We start from the raw sequence: 20,822 nt of genomic DNA on the forward strand, positions 1-20,822 counted from the left end.
CGCCTCATCATCGCCACTTAAGGCACCTGACTAATGAAATTCCTCCTCTGGACACGAATGCTGATATTCTAATCTTACTTGGGAGGGACATTCTGAAGGTCCACAAGGTGCGCCAACAATGCAATGGCCCAGATGATGCTCCATACGCCCAAAGACTCGACCTAGGCTGGGTAATCGTGGGCGATGTTTGTCTGGATAGGAGTCACACGGCATCCGAAGTCAACGCCTGTAAAACGTATGTGCTCCAAAATGGTTGCGCAACTCACTTTAAGCCATGCCCTCATCACTACGAAGTGAAAGAAAGGTTCTCTGATTGCATCCAGGAGCCTGACATCATTCCCACTCCCTACGGCGATGACTTAGGGAGAACAGTGTTTCACACAACAAAAGATGACAACAAAGTCGCCTTATCCATAGAAGACAAGGAGTTTCTTAAAATCATGGACAGTGGATTCTTCAAAATTGAATCTGACCGCTGGGTTGCTCCCTTACCCTTCAAGGCTTCAAGGACCAGGCTTCCTAACAACAGAGAACAGACCTTATCTAGATTCATCTCACTGCAAAGAACATTAAGGAACAAGCCTGAAATGAAGGAACATTTCATAGCTTTTATGGACAAGATATTTTGCAATGATCACGCAGAGCCAGCTCCACCATTGCAAGCTGATGAAGAATGCTGGTATCTACCTTCCTTTGGAGTGTATCATCCAAGAAAGCCAAAACATATCAGAGTGGTGTTCGATTCAAGCGCCAAACATGACGGCGTATCTCTGAATGACGTTCTCCTCACTGGTCCGAACCTGACTAATAACCTGGTGGGAGTGCTCATGAGATTCAGAAAGGAACCGGTCGCCATTACCGCCGACATCGAACAAATGTTCCATTGTTTCATCGTGCAACAAGATCACAGAAATTATCTCCATTTTCAATGGCACCGAGACAACGACACCAACAAGGAAATGGTCGAATACCGCATGAAGGTGCACGTGTTCGGAAACAGTCCTTCTCCTGCAGTCGCTACATACGGCCTACGTAGGACCGCCTCCAATGGTGCAGCAGAGTTCGGGAAGGATGCCCAACAGTTCGTTGAAAAGGACTTCCATGTGGACGATGGTCTTAAATCCCTGCCCACAGTGGAAGAAGCCACAGATCTGCTCAAACGGACACAAGGTATGCTTTCTAAAGCTCATTTAAGATTGCATAAAATTGCCTCCAATAGTGCTGTTGTCATGAAGGCCTTTCACCCTAATGATCACGCCGCAGAATTTAGGGACTTGAATCTAGGCCCAGACAATCCACCAGTACAGAGAAGCCTAGGCTTTAGGTGGAACTTGCTAAAGGACTCCTTCAGCTTTCAGGTTAGTGGTGCAGAAAAACCATTTACTAAGCGTGGGGTTCTGTCAGTGGTGAACAGCCTATATGATCCATTGGGGTTTGTCGCACCCCTGACTATACAAGGCAAGTTCCTGCTGAGACAACTCTCAGAGTGTATTAAGGACTGGGATATACCACTCCCTGCTGACAAACAACTAAAGTGGAAGTCGTGGAGAGAATCTCTTTGCGCCTTGGATAAGATCCACATACCACGTTGTTACACTCCGGCATCCCTAACTACGAGTCAAAGGAAAGAGATTCATGTATTCGCTGATGCCTCCACTAAAGCTATTGCCGCTGTTGCTTACTTGAAGGTTTTAGACTCTAACAATGATGCCCATTTTGGATTTCTGTTTGGAAAGGCTAAACTGGCTCCTAAACCCGAGCACACCATACCCAGACTCTAGCTCTGTGGGGCTGTACTAGCCATAGAGATTGCAGACTTCATACAGAGCGAACTAGCTATTCACGTGGATGACACAAAATTCTACACAGACAGTAAGGTAGTTCTGGGCTACATATACAACCAGACGAAATGCTTCTACGTCTATGTCAGTAACCGCGTGGAAAGGATCAGGAAATCCTCCAAACCCCAGCAATGGCAGCATGTCCCATCCCATCTTAACTCTGCGGACCTTGCTACTAGACCAGTGTCTATTGGTGCCTTCACAAGCTCTTCTTGGTTAACAGGACCAGAGTTCCTTCACGACCAATACGAAGAGACTGCCGTTGAAGACAGCTTCAACCTTCAGGATCCAGATGTCGACCCAGAGATCCGTCCTGATGTCAGCACCTTCATCACCAAATTCAAGGAGAAGGTTGGCTTGGACTGTCAGAGTTTTGATCGCTTCTCAAGATGGACGAGGCTGGTTCGTGCCATTGCAAGGTTAGTACACATTGTACAATGCTATCGCAATAAGGACAGTAACACTGATTGTCACGGTTGGCATATCTGCCATAAGCCTCTCTCTGCAGAAGACATTGCTCTGAGTGAACTCATTGTGATACGCAATGTGTAGCAGAATGTTTTTCACAAGGAACTGGAATGTATACGTAAAAAACAAGACGTTCCTAAAAACAGCCCCATTGTCAACCTAAACCCAATAATAGACGAGAGGTGTTTATTGAGAGTTGGTGGTCGTTTAAACAAAGCTAAATTGGATGAGGCAGAAAAGAATCCTCTAATTATTCCTGGTCATCATCATATCATCACTCTACTCATATGACATTACCATGAAAAAATCAAACATCAAGGCAGACACTTCACTGAAGGAGCCTTAAGAGCTGCAGGCTTCTGGATTGTGGGAGCAAAGAGACCGGTTTCCCATTTAATTCATCATTGTGTTCAGTGTCGTAAGACAAGAGGAAAACTGCAACAACAGATGTCTGATTTGCCTGCTGATAGGACAAGCACAGAGTCTCCATTTACCTATGTTGGCTTGGACATTTTTTGCCCATGGGCAGTGGCTGCACGTCGGACCAGAGGTGGGCATGCGGAAAGCAAATGTTGGGCAGTGTTGTTCACGTGCATGAGTGTACGAGCAATACACATAGAAGTGATAGAGTCGATGGATTCCTCCAGTTTCATCAATGCCCTAAGACGATTCTTCTCCATCAGAGGACCAGTAAAACAATTAAGATCTGATTGTGGAACAAACTTTGTAGGTGCCTGTCGAGAACTACAACTGAATTCAACACCAGTCCAGAACTTCTTGACAACCAATGGCTGTTCCTGGGTCTTCAATCCTCCTCATGCTTCCCATATGGGCGGATCATGGGAAAGAATGATAGGCATTACTCGTCGGATACTGGAATCTATGCTGATGGATTCAAATCTTTCAAGACTCACTCACGAGACCTTGACCACTTTCTTAGCAGAAGTCTCTGCTATAGTAAACTCAAGACCTCTTGTACCCATATCTACGGATCCAGAATCTCCTACAATTCTCACTCCGGCAACTCTCCTCACCCAGAAACTTGGAACTGTTCCTAACCTGCCTGAAGACTCTGTGTCCGGTAACAAATATCAGAAACGGTGGAAAAATGTGCAACATCTGGCTAATTGTTTCTGGAATAGATGGAAGAGGGAGTACCTGACACTTCTCCAAAAACGAAGAAAATGACAACAAGTAAAACCAAATTTACAAGTAGGAGATATTATCCTCATGAAAGACCAGAAGGAGGAAAGAAACGCATGGCCTATGGGACTTATATCTAAAACCTTTCCAAGTGACGATGGCAAGGTACGCAAGGTAGAAGTGACAGTTACAAAGCAAGGTGACCCCAAATCTTTCATTAGGCCTATATCAGAGATTATTTTACTCATACCGGTTGATTATCCATCCAATCAGTAGGAACTCTTTCAAGGAACTTCAACCTTTGGATTACAAATGGGTTGGAGACAGTTTGGCCTAGCGCGGCTACTCCAATCCGAAGATGGGTTGTCCGTTGGATTACTTCAAGAACTCGTTATAGACATTCGTCTATCTTGTTATTCAATAAGTTATTGTTGCATTGCATGCGTTGTTTTTATCTTACAGGTTGAGGTATCCCTCCATGTACTTCAGGTAAACCCTTCCAATTTGAGACTGTTTGGTATAGTGAAATCCGAGGATTTCAGACGGGGAGTGTGCTGTTCAGTTTATTCTGATAGACTTTCAGTCATATATGGACATTTATGTAGTGCTAATATGCCTGGTTCTATCATTTGTTGTATTTGTTGTGCTTTGCTGCCATCTACTGGCCGTTGCTGTATCACATTGTAATATTTTGTTATGGTACTTCCCACAATACCTTTCGGTCATAGCTCCTCCTATCTTTTTCCTTCTCTTCCTGTTTTGTACTCCGTGCCATCTTGCAATACACATGTGCTGCAGAGCTGGAGAAGGATTCTCTTGTTACCTCTAACCTGGAGCTTCTATTATCTCTGTCTGATGATTCTATAACAGCTCTAACCTACAGTCCTCACTCTCACCTCATCTCACCAAGGTACTGTAAATAAACCTGTTGAATGTATCACTGCATCATCCTTCTGGATCACCACGCGCAGCTGATAAGTACTAGGAGCACAGTTTAGCGAGTAACGCTACCTGCCATTGTTTATATAGCGATTTGTGATCACATCCCTCAGACACATCTCATCCACGTATATCGGTGGCAGAATACCTACAACTATGGTGTCTATATCACTCAGAATTCTTAGTTACTCTACTAATATAATACACATTACTCATTCAGAACTTTCCCAGTCAGATAGTAAAACAAGCCATTTTATACACTACCTTTACAGGAATGTCCTTCTCTTCATTCGCAGCCTCACTTGTGAACACATAGGAGATCTCCTTGTGTGATGTGGTCTGTCTGCATATAGCACATTTAATGGCACTTCTCCTTGTCCCGACACTATACTGATCGATAATGATCGCTACACATTCATTGCAGAAGCAATGGCCACATGTTAGCACTGCCCACTAGGGAGAAAAACAAAAAAAGGTGCAATTATAATGGTTATATTTCTTATTCCTAATAATCAAAATGTAATGCGATAAAAAAGTAATAATAATGGAAAACAAATACACAGTGATACACAAAAGAAAGAAAACAATTAAAGGACGACTAGGAGATCTCAGTTGTTTTGTCCTGTGAGTATGATAGGATACAGATAAAAAAAATGCAAAAACAAAAAGAAAGCGCTATAGAAAGTTCTAGTAAAACCGAGCTTCTAGGTTACTATTTTATCCATGGAAAGAGAGCATTTGTGGAGCAGCCCGTGTGAGCCTTCTTGGTCGATGACTGCAAAAGGAATGGATAATCTAACAACCTCCAATACCTGGAATATTGCTATGCAGTCGAGCTTTCATCCTTTATATAGCACGACAAATCATTTTCTGCAGCCTGCACCTTTCTTTACATCCTAGTGATTGCCATTCCTTTGTCTACACAAACTACACTTCCCATCAGTCTTTCCCTTTCCACTCTATTCCTCTGTGTTCCCTATATCAGAGCCAGTGTCACCTCTGCACAATGTCTGCGAGGATCTGCCACTGACTGTTACCGAAGATAAAGGTAACAATGCTGCCAAAGTCTCCCTTGCTCGGCTGCCTTCTGCTTGCCACTTCTCTCTGTCTTTTGAAGTCATACCCAACTTACGGTATATCACTCCTTCCACACTACAGAACATCGCTCCTCTCAGCCACTGCGATATAAAGCCCTATCCTGCAGCACATTGCTCCTTGCAGAAACCTCAATGTACAGCCCCAATATACAGAATTGGAAAGCAGAAGGCAACTGGAACAATGGCTGAATTAGAATCGCAATCTCAGACAGCAGCAGATGCTCACATACAATGTGCAGAGGCGAGGAACAGCCATGGCTGCACTGACTAATAAACAATATAGAATTACAGGGGTAGCGCGATAAGAAAGTAGTCAGAGAAGGAAAAGACTGGGGGAAATGTAGTTTATGAAGACACAAAAAACACCCATCACCAAGACAAAAAAAAGCATGAATTCTGTGTTTACCCATATACAATGATTTTTTTGGCTATATAAATGATCATAGCTCTTCTATATATAGCCTCATCGTGCAACAAATCGCTCCTTTCACCCCCCTCAACATACAGCTCCATGCTGCAGCACATTACTTCCCTCAGACCCCTTAACATATACCCCCTTACTGCAGCACATCACACCTCTCATCCCCCATAATATACAGCCCCATCCTACAGTGCATTGCTTCTCTCAGTCTTTCTATATACAGGTCCATACTGTAGTCCATACCTCCACTCAGCCTTTCTATCCTACAGCAAAGCGCTCCTTTCATCTCCTTCAATATACAGTCCTGTCTGCAAAACATTGCTTCTCTCAGCCCCAATAATACACAGCCTCATCCAGAAGCTCATCACTCCATTCAGCCGCCTCAATATATATAGCACCATTCTGCAGCTCATTATTCAAAAATAAAAATACAGTAAAAGAGTAAAAAAAATAATAGTGGGGAACTTAAAGGGGTATTCCAATCTCCAAAATCCTATCCCAATATGTAGTAGGTGCAATCATAATAATAATAATATTAGAAAATACCTCCAATAAGAAATGAAGTATAGTTTTTCTGATTCGCTCTGTCACTTTCCCCATGTGCAGGCATTGCAGGACCTTAGGTATCTCTGGTTACATCCATTGATGAAGTGACAGTTAGCTAGTTGCTTGTGGTTGTAACCATGGATACCTAAAGGTACCTTCACACTGGACAACTTAACAACGATAACGATAGCGATCCGTGACGTTGCAGCGTCCTGGATAGCGATATCGTTGTGTTTGACACGCAGCAGCGATCAGGATCCTGCTGTGACATCGCTGGTCGGAGCTAGAAGGCCAGAACCTTATTTCGTCGCTGGATCACACGCTGACATCGCTGAATCGGCATGTGTGACGCCGATCCAGCGATGTCTTCACTGGTAACCAGGGTAAACATCGTGTTACTAAGTGCATGGCCACGCTTAGTAACTCGATATTTACCCTGGTTACCATTGTAAATGTAAAAAAAAACAAACACTACATACTTACATTCCGGTGTCTGTCGCGTCCCCCGGCGTCAGCTTCCCTGCACTATGCAAGCGCCGTCCGTAAAGCGCAGCGGTGACATCACCGCTGTGCTCTGCTTTACGGCCGACCCTCACAGTCAGTGCGAGAAGCTGACGGCGAGGGACGCGACAGACACTGGAATGTAAGTATGTAGTGTTTGGGTTTTTTTTACATTTACAATGGTAACCAGGGTAAATATCGGGTTACTAAGTGCGGCCATGCACTTAGTAACCCGATGTTTACCCTGGTTACCTGGGGACCTCGGCATCGTTGGTCGCTGGAGAGCTGTCTGTGTGACAGCTCTCCAGCGACCACACAACGACGATGCAGCGATCGACATCGTTGTCTATATCGCTGCAGCGTCGCTTAATGTGACAGTACCTTAAGGCCCTGCAATGTCTGCACGTGAGGAAAGAGACATAGTGAATCAGAAAAACTATACTATAATACATTTCTAAATGGAGGTATTTGCCAACATTATTATTATTATTATTACACCTACTACATATTGGGATAGAATCTTGGAGATGAGATGCTCTAGACATATGGGTGGCTTTGCCTTTTATTATCAAATTTACTGCCCTTCACATTCTGATAATCAATATGGATTATGGAATTACTGTAACAAGTAAATGCACCAACACAGCTAACTAAATGTGTACTTTGCTTCAACAATTATTCCAACTCTGAAATAAAATATCAATAAATGATTGTAGACAATGATAAGAAGAAAGGAATTTAAAGATATTTCTGGGGACATTCTATATACATTTATATATATGCTTTAAATGTCAGATAGAGTTACATTCTGTAATATTCTGTAACTCCCCTAGATATCCATTGCATGAGACTGGTTGGGGGACTCTCATTATGGAGACTGGTGCATGTCCAAGAGGTGGGACCAGAACCTGTCAGACATGTTTGGCTAATCTTTTGGCTATACTCTAAAATTCTGAAATGCCACTACCCCTTCAAGAATAAAACATGTTAGAATATGTATTTTAATTATAATATATGGTCTCAAAAGCTAAGGTTAAAAAATAGTAAACCATGTAAAAAATTACCTGCTTTCCCAGGTTTTTTGCACATATTGGACAAGGCTCTGGATTTACTCCTCCACTGGTTTTATCCTGAGACTAAAATAGAAACAAACACTTCACATTATATTGGTGAGAACAAAAAAATACCTGAATATACCGTGGCCTGGCTCGATCGTTTTTATAGAAAGAAAGAAATCAGCACATTGCTGCTTACTTACCCTTGTACTGTTCATTACTGCATACTCCCAAGGATAAGTGAGAATAAAGGATAAAACTTTGATAGAGCAACAATCTTTGAAAAATAATAGAATCTTAAGCAACAATATCTTGTGAAGAAACCTATGCAATCATTAAATGGTGTGCGAAAACAAACCCCATTTTGCATCTGTGGTATCCATCTTGTCTTACATCTTCTGTGTTATGGTGATTAAAGTTTCGCATTTCTATTCACGACCATAAAGTTCCCATTGGTTACATACTTCAGCGGGAACTTTTCTTTGTTTGTGATACTATTTATGTGCCTACATGTGCTAATAAGTTAGAAATCTTGCCTAGTACAGCATACAAGGCCGTATATTGATTTCATTGAGATCTAGAAAGAAACTTTAAAATTTGGAGTTCAAAAAGCATCGAGAAAAGTGAATTCGCTCAACAAAGGGGTTTTACCATGAAAATAAATTCATGCTGTGTGAGAGATTTTGGAAAAATAAACTTTTCAAATACAATTAATTTTCAAAAATGCATCATTTTTCAAATGCAAGCATACCTAGATAGCCTAATACTATAGTAATCCAGTTGCAGGCCTCCTATTCTAATTGAGCTTGCGCACAATTTTTTTCTAGGAAATTGGTGATGTGCGCAGAGACACAAATATGCCACAATAAGTAGTGGTCATAACAAATCTGACCCTTACATGAGAAAGACAGGGAGCGTTCTTACACGTACGTATATGCAGTTGTAACTGTTAACTGAGTGACAGCTGGACAGTACTATGCATGCCCCAGTTGTTCTATAAAGCTGTATGGCTGTGCTGTACAGGCAAGCCGTCACTCACAGACATGGAAGATGCATTCACCATGCGTTCTCAGTGACAACTCAATATACTAACATTGACTGTCTCTCTCATATAACGGTCTGACTTCCTCTCTCCGCAGTGGGCTATGTGTGCTCCTTGGTCTATGCCCACAACCCATTTACTGCAGAAAACTTCCATGCATGCTTGATCAGAACAGAAGCCTTACATCACCAGGCTATAAAGATAAGCCTGCATTAGAAATAGGATTTATTTCTGAAAATATATTTGATTTGAAAAGTTTATTATTTTTCCAAAAACTTTCAAACACAATAAAAAGTAAAAAAAAAAAAAAAATTAACAAACTACAATTATGTTTCTATATCACTGAATTTTCAGAAGGTCGTTCTAGTCATAAATACCTTTTCTAAGTTTGTAAGGTAAAGGAGCTGGCCCAATTTTTTCTGCAACTGAGACTTTGCAACAGCTTTGTCATTAAGCAGCTTCACACGATTCTGCTCCACCTGCAGAGACAAATGGATAAAACTTTTTACGCATAACAAAAAAGAAAGAGCTTAAAGCAGATACGATGAGAGATGCACTTTTTGACTTGAAATGTACTGTGCTGCATGTATGCACCAACCTCATGTGGTTCAATGATGTGAAGGACAGGAGGGTTAGGCTTGGGTTCATCGGGAAGCCGAACTCGGAGGCGCTGGGTTGCCATTGAAATCTCATCAATAGCAGACACGTGGTTACGTAGCACCATCCAGTATTCATGAAGCAACTAAAGTTACCGTTTGAGAAAAACACAATATACCCTGCATGATTAAAGCTATCAAAACTCATTTAAAACATATTCAAATTATTTATACTTTTAAATCTTTTTGAGAGCAGTCATGGATGAAAGGGGCTGTCCAAGTCCAAGATACTGATGACCTATCCTTGGGATAGATCATCGATATCAGATCATTGGGGAGAGTCAACAGATATCTCTACTGATCAGCTGTGCCCAGGTCCCATGATGGTTTCAAGTACACAATGGAAGGAGCAGGAACTGTCCAACTTTGATCATTGTCTTAAGGTCGTTGTCATGTGCGGTTGCTCATCTACAGCAAATGGGAGCAGAGTTGCAGTACCCAAGAACATCTACTACATGGTGTGCTGCTCAAGCTTCATAAACTGATCCTGGTCAGAACTTTACAGCTTGAAACACGTATACCAGTGTCCTATTATCCCCCCTCCTGTGTCTACCTTCCCTTTTCACCCATTTTTGTTTGCCATGTTTGTGTTCTAAGAATATTAATTTTTTTCTCATTAAATTTTTTTTTAACTCTACATAATTAAGCAGATCCTGGCAAACCCTTGTTTTTCCTCTGCTTATTGCCCAGTTGCAGGTCTGGAATCCATCCACGGCATTCTTTTGATGGAGGTCTCAATTGTGCTGCACCCGGTGAGCTAAATAATCTCTCTCCCATTGCCCTTTTTTTCCATTCATGTGTACTTCTAACTCCCATGGCACCTGATCAGTTGTGATATTGGGTTTTGGACTCCCACCGATCTGATACTTATGACATATACCAAAGATCTTACTTATGGACAACCACTTCATCTATATAAGTTAAGTGGTTGATCATAGATAAGATCATTAGTGTAGGTTATCAATATCAGATCGGTGGGAGTCCAACATACGACACCTGAACTAATCAGCTTTCATCAGGTCCCGTGGCCTTTGGAAGATTACAGTGTATGGAGTTGGTGTAACACGGTGTAGGGGATATTCTTGGGTACTGCTTCTCAGCTCCTATATGATAAAGATGAGCCGCAGTACATGAAAATGGCCACTATGCAATGTTCAGAGGTGTGTACTTGCAGAAAGATACACTGTATACTTCCAACTTCCATGGGACCTGATAGAAGCTCATCAGTTGGGGTTCTGGGCTCTCACCAATCTGATATTGATGACCTATATCTATATAGACAACCATTTAAAATCTGTTTATGTTGTACTTATCTTTCTAAATGGAGTTAGGAGTTAAGATTTCTTAAAATAAATATTGCCAGCCACTGTTAGTGCTACATTAAGAAGTGTGCATCTCAGGTTGTTCAGATAGAATCCGTGGGACCGACCCTTTTACAATAGCCATCAATACTGAATCATCTAGAGAAACTGACCTTATATTCTTTTTTCCATGCCTCAAACAGCTCCATGAAGCATGTGCCCTCATCAGTAAGCCAGGGTTCCATGCGGTGACTTCTGGCAAATGACAGTATGGCTTTCAAAGATCTTTCAAGCTCACTAGCTGCCCACAGGCCACGGCTAGTTCTAGGTAAACGATCATCCACCAATCCATTTTCTTCTTCAATCATTTCTTCAAAAATAGCAGTTTGTCCTTTTACCCTGAAAGTTAAATCAAGATAGCAATAAAATTATCTGACACGCATTATTTAAAAAAACAAAGTCCCTTGATCTGCACCCAATTTCACAACACAAACTGCATGTCTTAAAGGGGTTGTCCACAGTGACGCCATCGCTGATTAGGCGCTGGGGTCACGTGTCACAACACTGCATCACAGCCTCATGAACGGCGTCGGCACTGGAGGTGAGAATAGGCTTTATTAGTTTACATTGTGTGTAGGTTACTGTGCACAATACTGCTGATAGGTTCCCTTTAAATCCATATCAGAAAGGCTGTGCATATTCATTTCTAAAGTGTTTTTTGCCAGATATTAATAACTGGATTAAAATGTTCAGATTACGTGGTCCATTTTCTCGTATTAGCCCTTTTAAAATTGAAAACTTGGGGCTTAAACATTATTTTAATGGAAAAAAAAATGCAACTTTTCATTTTCAAAGCCAAGTGTTATACAATTCCAGTTCTGTGAAATACCTGTGGGTTTAAAATGCTCACTACACCCCTAGAGGAATTTTCCAAAAATGGGGTCACGTGGGGGTATCTGCTGTTTTGAATTCTTGGCGGTTCTCCAAATGCGACATGGCATCCATAATCTAGTGGAGACAATTATGTACCGTATTTTCCGGCGTATAAGACGACTTTTTGGCCCCTGAAAATCTTCTCAAAAGTCGGCGGTCGTCTTATACGCCGGGTAAGGAATGCGCGGAGCTCTGAGGTCGCCGCATATGGTGCAGGGAGCAGTCCCGGATGGTTCCCAGGGTCTGGGAACTGTTGTGACGTCACGTGCCCCCGGTGGCTTTCTTAATAATTTGGTCCAAAATGGATCGGGAAGAGGCAGACTGCCGGGAAGGACCGGGGGCGAGATGGAGCGGGAAGAGGACCTAGAACGGCGCTCCTGTTTGGATCTCTTGCAGCCTGTATTAGAAGGCCCAGAAGGAGATTCCTGTGACCCACTAGCAACTATGGAAGTGGCAACCTGTCAAGTACGGACACCAGGATCTGCGACACCTTGGTAAGATCCGCCACGGACTGTGGCAGGGAGGAAGCCCACCCTGGGATGGGGGCCTCGTTCTCACCTGGGGCCGAAGTGGAATCCTGGGCGGTGGACACAGTGGGGTTGCTGCAGTCCTGACAGAGGGGAGAGGACTGACCTGAAGGAAGCTTGCACTTACACGAGGAACAAAGCAGAGGAAGACGAGGAGGCAAGAGAGCGGGAACGCTCTCCATTGGGATTAGGCATGATGAGCAGACCCACTAACTGATGCCAGAAGGTTAGGGGACAAGGAAAGATGCAGAGGAGAGTGTCAGTCTGCAGAGGAGCTACTCACAGTAAGTGCAGTCATACTGTATACAGCTTCCAGGCTGTAGGGCTGCTCTGCTGGAAAGAGAAAGGCTCCGCAGGAAAAGCAGTATCCACAGTCCAGAAAATGGCGGCTGCCAGAGGATGCCATAGTCCAGGAGGGTAAAAACACGCACTGCAGGGATTCACACTGAAAAGCTCGCTCTAAGACAGGAATAGGGGCGGAGCCAAGCGTCGGGACCAGGGGACGGAGCCAAGAACCGGGACAACGAGCAGAAAGATGGCACTGGCTCAGGGTAGAGAGATGAGGCCAAGGGGGGTGGGGCTATCCACAGGCCGGAAGGAGCTGTTTAAGCGACTGGCGTGAGAAAAGCTCGCCCGAAAATCAAGCAGGGGTGCAGAGCCAACGCTGTAGCCGGGGCCTGCATTTAAGCTGGTGACCGCCGGAGCATGGGGGAGTGGCGCGGAGGTCCGTACAATGCCGCAAAAGGGATGCCTGGAGCCCCAATCCACTGGACATAGGGAGAAAAAGGGCCCTTTATGCTCCCGAAAGGAACATCACAGCGGAGCTGTAAGAGAAAAAACTCCCTTTTTTTTTTCTTTGTCTTCTTTCTTCGGATCTTCTTTCCACGTCTTCTAGGTACCTGGGGGGAGAGAGAGTTATATACCTCCTCATCCAGGAAAGATCGAACATCCGAAACTTCTGTTGTGGGACGTCCACGTCTCCCCCATCAGACAGGCTCTGGTGGGCGAGTAGGTGGGAGACAGAGGCAGGACCAAATCGGGACTTCATGTCTTCCAGCTCACCTAAACACGCTTCTGTGTTAGGGGTTGGGGTCCTGCCGATTAGAACTATGAGGATACGGGGTGGCAGTACACACCGTACTCATAGTCTCTAAGTGGGAGTACAGTAGTGACTATTCACACTGTATCCCTCCGGTAAAGGATCCACCTGAAAACAAACGACACACACTGAGGTAAATATGGGTCTATAAAAGGCCCGTGTCCACCTCCTACTGACACTAAGCTAAAACTGATTAACCTAGTGACAGTCGGTGGGGTGTACACTGCAGAGGAGGCGCTATCTTCTTTTGCGCATAGTGTCAGCCTCCTAGTGGCAGCAATATACAGCCATGGTTCCTGTGTCCCCCCAACGAAGCGAAAGAGAAAATGTATTTTTCGATTTTCACGGCTCTACGTTCAAAACTTATGTGAAACACCTGGGGGTTGAAGGTGCTCACCACACATCTAGATAAATTCCTTGGAAGAGGTAGTTTCCAAAATGGGGTCATTTATGGGGAGTTTCCACTGTTTGGGCACATCAAGGGCTCTGTAAATGTGACATGGCGTCTGCCATCTATCCCAGCTAATTTTGCACTCCAAAATTCAAATGAAGCGCCTTCCTTTCCAAGCCCTGCCCTTCACCCAAATAGTAGTTTTCCCACCAACCACATATGGGGTATCAGCGTACATAAAAGGAATTGCACAACAAATTGTGTGGTTCATTTTCTCCGGTTACCACTAAGAAAATTAAAAATTTGGGGCTAAAGCAACATTTTTGCGGGAAAAAAATAGGTTTTGTAAATTTTGTTGGAAAAATGCAAAATTGCTGATAAACTTTTCAACCTTCTGTCTAACAAAAGTATTAATGTTTAAAAAATGAAGCTGATATGAAATAAACATATGGGGAATGTTATTTATTAACTATTTTGTGTGATATACATATCTGGTTTAAGGGCATACAAATTGAGCATTGCTGTTACTTCTTATAGCCACCCCTTGGTGTCCTTTTGAGTCACTCTCAGAAAGTCCACCTAATGTGTGATCACTGACACAGGCTGTAATTTGGATTGATCCTCATGTATACGGCTGATGGAGTGATTACTGCTGATGTGAAGGACGGTAAAGAAGAATTAAAGCACCAGAAATGACGTTCTTACCAGCACTGAACACATTAGGTGGACTTCCTGACGGGTAATCTAAAGAATAGAAAGGGGAGTCATAACAAGTAACAGTGATACATCGACGTAAGAGCATTTTTCAAAATTAAAAACTTTTTATGTGATTGAATACAATGTATATTTATTTTCAAGATAAACAATTTTGGGTTTACAGCAATGTTCACAATAAAAAAAAAAAAAATCTAAAAATGAGCTAATTTATTTCACAGAACCAAAGCAAGCCCCCCTATCAAATTTTATCTGGTGCACTGTTAAATATAACAACAAAAGAAGTATGCGCATGTTTCCTTTTGGTTTCTAAAGGTTTCCATATTATTAGCATATGAATCATAGACTTGAACTTGTAGCTGCATCATAACAAAACAATGAAAAAATATTAAAACCATAAACAATTGAACTCATTTTCTAGACCGAGCTCCTCAGCACTGTCTTGTCTGATGGCCACGAGATTAGAATCGTTGTAGTGAGGTAGCTACTTACGTATGAGAGAAGAGTTTGGACTCGTAATCCGTGAATAATTCATCAGCTTTACAAAAGACACAGCTGGAAAGAGAGGAAACATGGGACGCCCGCTGTTAGAAGTGAAGCAATGATTATTCGGCAGTCTTAGGTGGGCTAAGAATAAGTCAGGTCTATAAATGGCATCACCAACATAAAATAACACTGATCTAAGTATCTAAAAGTAGTGTAATATAATATATAATAGTGCCAACTTTCACACCTGTGCTAGGAAACACAGTGAACTATTTTTTCCTGTAAAATGACATCCACATTAAACGGAATCGGACGGACCCTATTATAGTCACAGGGTCCGTTCCGGTGCATCCATCATATAAAAGATCAGTAGTCCTCTTAATAGACTCTGTATTTTTTTCTTTGTAGAACAAAACAAAGAAATAGAATTCCCTAGTTTGCCTAGACCATTTACATGCAGACGCAATCTACATAACTTGTCAAATATGTTGCATCGCTTATTTCGCATCTGCAGTCACAATGTATATTATAGCTCAGAGCTGAATGCACAATTCTGCAACTCTCAGAGCTGAAATCTCCCGGCATGCCTTGCTGGATGAATGTTTGTACAGAGTTTGCTGTACATGCATTTTATGGTCCAGTACTGCTCGGCTACAGCAGTCACACCCCAACAACGCCTGAAGAGCAGAGGTAACAGACGGGGGAAACCAGCTAGCAGGATGAAGGACATGTAGCACAAAGTAAGGCACGGTCACATGTTCAGTATTTGGTCAGTATTTTACATCAGTATTTGAAAGCCAAACCAAAAATTGGTGAAAAATGCAGAAGAGATTAATTAGTGATACATGTATATAATATCCTGTACATACATATGGAGTGGCAGCCGTCCGACTCTAAGGTGGCATATTGATGCGGTCTGGATGACCTCTTGAGATGGGGGACCTTCCAGGTTTTTCACCGCCTCTCTGACTTGTTTCTGACACTTTCTCACTTCTTCCATTTCAGTGGTAACAATGTACTGAAGACCTCTGCAGTCCCGAAATCTGAGGTGCATAAATGTGTGATTAAAAACAGACTAGGTTGCTAGAGAAAGGGTTAAATGGATGTCCAGCCATATGAGAAAACAAGGACATGGGTAAAGGCGTGACATGGCAAGATGTAAGGAAGTTCAGATCTTTGTATTATCATATAAAAACCTAGAAGCCAAGCTTTCACGTAATACCTTAATACCTAAGTGCAATATGTGTGGGGCATCATGAAAAGCCTAATTCATGATCCTTACTGGTGTTTGGATACTGGGGATTTACGGTCTATTCAGTACTGGTGACTATATGAAGATACAGACTTAGCCATTTTTAAGTTTGCAAAGTTATCATAACACAGAAAGATATCCCATCAGAGAAGACAGCAATTCGACACTCAATACAAATTCTTTGGCTTTGTTGTGTTTAAAGGGAACCTGAAAACAGGTTTCCCCCATATAAAGTAGGGTAAGCATCTTTAAGTCCTTTTTCACAACGCACGAGAATGCTGTATATTTATCCCCAATTCACTATGCAAGGCACAAAACAAAAAAAAAAAATTTATTATATTCACAGATGGGGCGGTCCATTGGGTGTCTCTGGTATTGATCCGGAGCCGAGGGCAGAGCAAAGTACTTTAGTGCCGATGACCTGTAGGTAAAGGAGGTGCAAGAGAACTGAAGTGCTTGTGCAGGAGCAAGATAGGGGATATGGTGTGGATGACGTAGACTGTTAACCACACAAAGCATGGAAGGAGGACAATAATCGTAAGAAGAGAAGAGGCCCAAGATCAAGACCAGAGACATCCATTGAACTAGACTGGACCGTGCGGTTACTTGTTATTTGGACCAAAATACACTTTTTGACAATCCCTCCCCTTCCTACAGACTTACTTATCTGCCATGGACAACTTGTTCGCTTGGTGTTTGTAGCTGACCGCTATTTCATTTTGCACACGCTGAACTAGATCCTCGTCATTAGCATTTTGGATAGCACGCTGTATGACATCAATCCACCAAGGAGAGGAGAAGTTAATCTGCAAAGAACGGAAGAATTTTAGGCTTGAACTTGAGGCTACAGAATTTTGAAAGGATTAGGGTTATCCTCCGAGCAGGCAGATAATGGGTAAAAAACAAAGGAACTGTAGCATGGTAAGCTTAGTCAATCACCACAGAACCATGCACCGTGAAATAATATGGCTCAGACATTCATTCGATTTTTTTATTGTAGCAATAGTAGAAAGCAATGTCTCTTGAAAGTTAACAGTCACAGCTAATGAAGATACCAACATGAACCCTCTGCATTGCTTCGATACCAAACGTAGATATTCGATGTGGGGATGTGGCGTAAAATTGCTCAAATTAACATAAGATGGTGGTAGTGCTATATTATCCCCACGACAACTAATTACCGCATATACTAGTGTTTAAGCTGAGTTTTTCAGCACATTTTTTTGTGCTGAAAATGCCCCCCCTCGGCTTATACACGAGTCATTATCCCAGTTTATGGCGGGGGAGGGGGAGTGGAGGAGCAGCTGGTCAGAGGAGGCAGGAGCCAGTGGCTGCAGGTAAAGCTTGTGCCCGCTGCTAAAGATAAATGAATATTCACTGCACTGGCAAGGAATATTAATTTCTCTTATGGCGTGCACAGTTATAGCCGCAGCCTCCGGCTTCCAGAAGCTGCCAGGCTCTATGGGGTGCCAGCTCATTAAGGTAATGAATATTCACCTCTCTCCACTCCCATAGGCTGGAGAGAGATGAATATTCATGGTAACATGATCGCCCAGCCGCAACGAGATGCTGCGAGGGCACGCAGGGAAGGTAAGTATGATGATTGTTTTTTTTTTTGTTTTTTTTATGCTTTTCTCATGGGGGCCATACATACAAGGATGGGGATAAGGAACCACGCATACAAGGATGGGGATAATGAACCACGCATACAAGGATGGGGATGAGGAACCACGCATACAAGGATGGGAATGAGGAACCACGCATACAAGGATGGGATTAAGGTGCCATGCATACAATAATGGGGATAAGGAGCCATGCAGACAAGGATGGGGATAAGAAGCCATATAGACAAGGATGGGGATGAGGAACCATGCATACAAGGATGGGAATGAGGAACCTATGCATACAAGGATGGGAATATGGAGCCATGCAGACAAGATGGGAATAAGGAGCCATGCATACAAGGATAGGAATTAGGAGCCCATGCATACAAGGATGGGGATGAGGAACCATGCATACCAGAATAGGGATTAGGGGACAATGCATACCCGGCTTATACTCGAGCCAATACATTTTCCCAGTTTTTTGAGGCAAAATTAGGTGCCAAGGCTTATACTCGGGTCGACTTATACACAAGTATATACATTGAAAACATCTTTAAGATTGTTCAACACTTTACAAATTAAAGGGACTGTAAACAGGAAAGCCAGATTAGGAAGGGTTCAATAGGGAGTGGGTATCTAAAGAGATGACCAGATTGAAACAAAGGTATGCTAGATACATACATATTGATGATCTATCCTTCTGATAGGCCATGAACATCAGATTGGTGAGGGTTGGACACCCGACACCTACATTGATCAGCTGTTATTTGCTCTTGTGGCTGCCAGATGTAAACACATGGAACTGAGCTGAAGAGAGAACACTGCCGGAAACTGCAGAACGGCTCCAGTTAAGAATAATAGGGGTTGTTCTGCAGTACCCAGCAGTGGCTACAACACACTGAATGGAGCTGCATTATGCAGCTTTGTTCCATGTATTTACATCCAGTGACTGCCAGAGCAAATAAGTGTTCAAGGAGGATGCCTAACCCCGAACGGTCTGATACTAATAACCTATCCAGTGGATGGGTCCTCAATATGTTATTCCCCAAAAATCCCTTCAATGGGACAATCACATTGAGCTTGCAGTGTATTTCAGGGCTATATGTCAGGAGGATTTCATAGTGTTTACAAAAGAGATTAAAATTATACAACCCCCACTGCAAATTAGGTTGTTGCAATAAATCAAGTAGAATTTAACCCCTTAGTGACTGAGCTAATTTTGACCTTCATGACAGCTCAAATTTTAGAAATCTGACCAGTGTCACTTTATGTGGTAATAACTCTGGAATGCTTCATCTTACCCCCAGTGATTAGGAGATTGTTTTCTTGTGACATAGTGTTCTTCATGATCTTGGTAAAACTTCTTCGTTTATTTTTGAAAATATCGCAATTTTGGCAAAAATTATATATAAAAAATAATAGCAATTTTCAAACTCTCAAGTTCGTCATGCTGTACAAAATACGGTAATTAATAAATAACATTTCCCATATGTCTACTTTACATCTGCATGGTTTTTCAAACATCATTTTCTTTTGTTAGGATGTTGGAGGGGTCAAACGTTTAGTAGCAATTTTTCATTTTTTCAACAAATTTACTATGGTAAATCTTTTTCTTTAAGGACGTATTCAGATTTCAATGGACTTTGAGGGGCTTATATATTGGAAACTCCCCAAAAGTGATACCATTTTAAAAACCGCACCTCTCAAATACTTCAAAACTGTTGTCAGGAATTTCTTTTAAACCTTTCACTTGCTACACAGGAATTAATGAAAAGTGTAATGAAAATTTTTAAAAAGTTTTACCTCTAAAATGTTGCTTTAGCTCGTTTTTTTCACTTTTGCAAGAGGCAACACCAAAAAGTGGACCCCACAGTTTGTTACCCACTTTCTTTCAAGCACAGTGATACCCCCACACATAGTCAAGAAGTTCTGTTTGGACAAACAGCAGGTCTCGGGAGTAGAAGAAGCAATATTTGAATTCTGGAACACAAATTAGCTGAAATAGACTGAGGGTGACGTGTCACATTTGCAGAGCCCCTAAGGTGCCTAAACAGTAGAAACCCCTCTCAATTTACCCCGTTTTGGCAACTATACCTCTCAAGGATTTTAGCCAGAAGTACAGTGAGGATTTTGAGCACTCAGGTACTACGCAGAATTTTGTATCATTAGGTTGTCATACGGAATATGCCGTGCGCAGGAGCTCGCTACTCGAGTTTGAATCGGATGCTCGGGTATGCACTGAGTATCGCGGTTGCACGAGGGACATACTTGAGAACCCACCCCTCATGTTTCGCGGCTGTTAGCCAAAAAACATGAGGGGATTGCTAGCGTATGGCAGCCAATCCTCTCATCTTTTTTTTCCTTGCCTAACAGCTGCACAAACGTGCGGGGCAGGGACTCGAGTATGTCACTGGAGCACCCACGATACTTGGTGCATACCTGGGCACCCGATGAAAACTAGAGCAGTGACCACTTGCGCTCAACACTGGCCGTCACATCATCATCATTTTTTTTTAACTTTTGAAAAAAACCTTCACTCTAAACCCAACCTCAACCCTAGCCCTAAGTCCAATCTTAACAGCAAGGAATGAAAGAAATAAAATTTATAACATTTTAAAAAATGTAATCTGACTAAGGGGATGATTTACTAATTATTTGCTTTTGGTCACTGTGATAGGGTTTATTACAGTGATCGAGTCAGGAACCAATAGGAAAATTTTGTGCAGTTGCCGGACGGCCGATCTCAGATGTGCATGTCGTTTTTTCAGGAAGCTGAAGTGGAGGGCCCGAGGGATGTCAGAGAAAC

At 42.5% G+C, this 20,822-nt stretch overlaps 1 protein-coding gene across 1 annotated transcript in view; it reads right to left on the reverse strand.

Moving 5' to 3' along the window:
* The window catches only part of SHPRH (SNF2 histone linker PHD RING helicase), a 144,472-nt gene that overhangs the window by 38,282 nt on the left and 85,368 nt on the right, over nt 1-20,822 (reverse strand). The window contains exons 18-25 of the mRNA XM_069769156.1: nt 17,076-17,218; nt 16,030-16,203; nt 15,167-15,229; nt 11,184-11,409; nt 9,652-9,795; nt 9,431-9,532; nt 8,021-8,092; nt 4,656-4,844 (exon numbers count right to left, since the gene is read on the reverse strand). Of these exons, the coding sequence (XP_069625257.1) occupies nt 4,656-4,844; nt 8,021-8,092; nt 9,431-9,532; nt 9,652-9,795; nt 11,184-11,409; nt 15,167-15,229; nt 16,030-16,203; nt 17,076-17,218 (1,113 nt within the window). The remainder of the gene's footprint in view (nt 1-4,655; nt 4,845-8,020; nt 8,093-9,430; nt 9,533-9,651; nt 9,796-11,183; nt 11,410-15,166; nt 15,230-16,029; nt 16,204-17,075; nt 17,219-20,822) is intronic.

The sequence above is a fragment of the Ranitomeya imitator genome, chromosome 5 (genome assembly GCF_032444005.1).
Source record: "Ranitomeya imitator isolate aRanImi1 chromosome 5, aRanImi1.pri, whole genome shotgun sequence".
Lineage (NCBI taxonomy): Eukaryota > Metazoa > Chordata > Amphibia > Anura > Dendrobatidae > Ranitomeya > Ranitomeya imitator.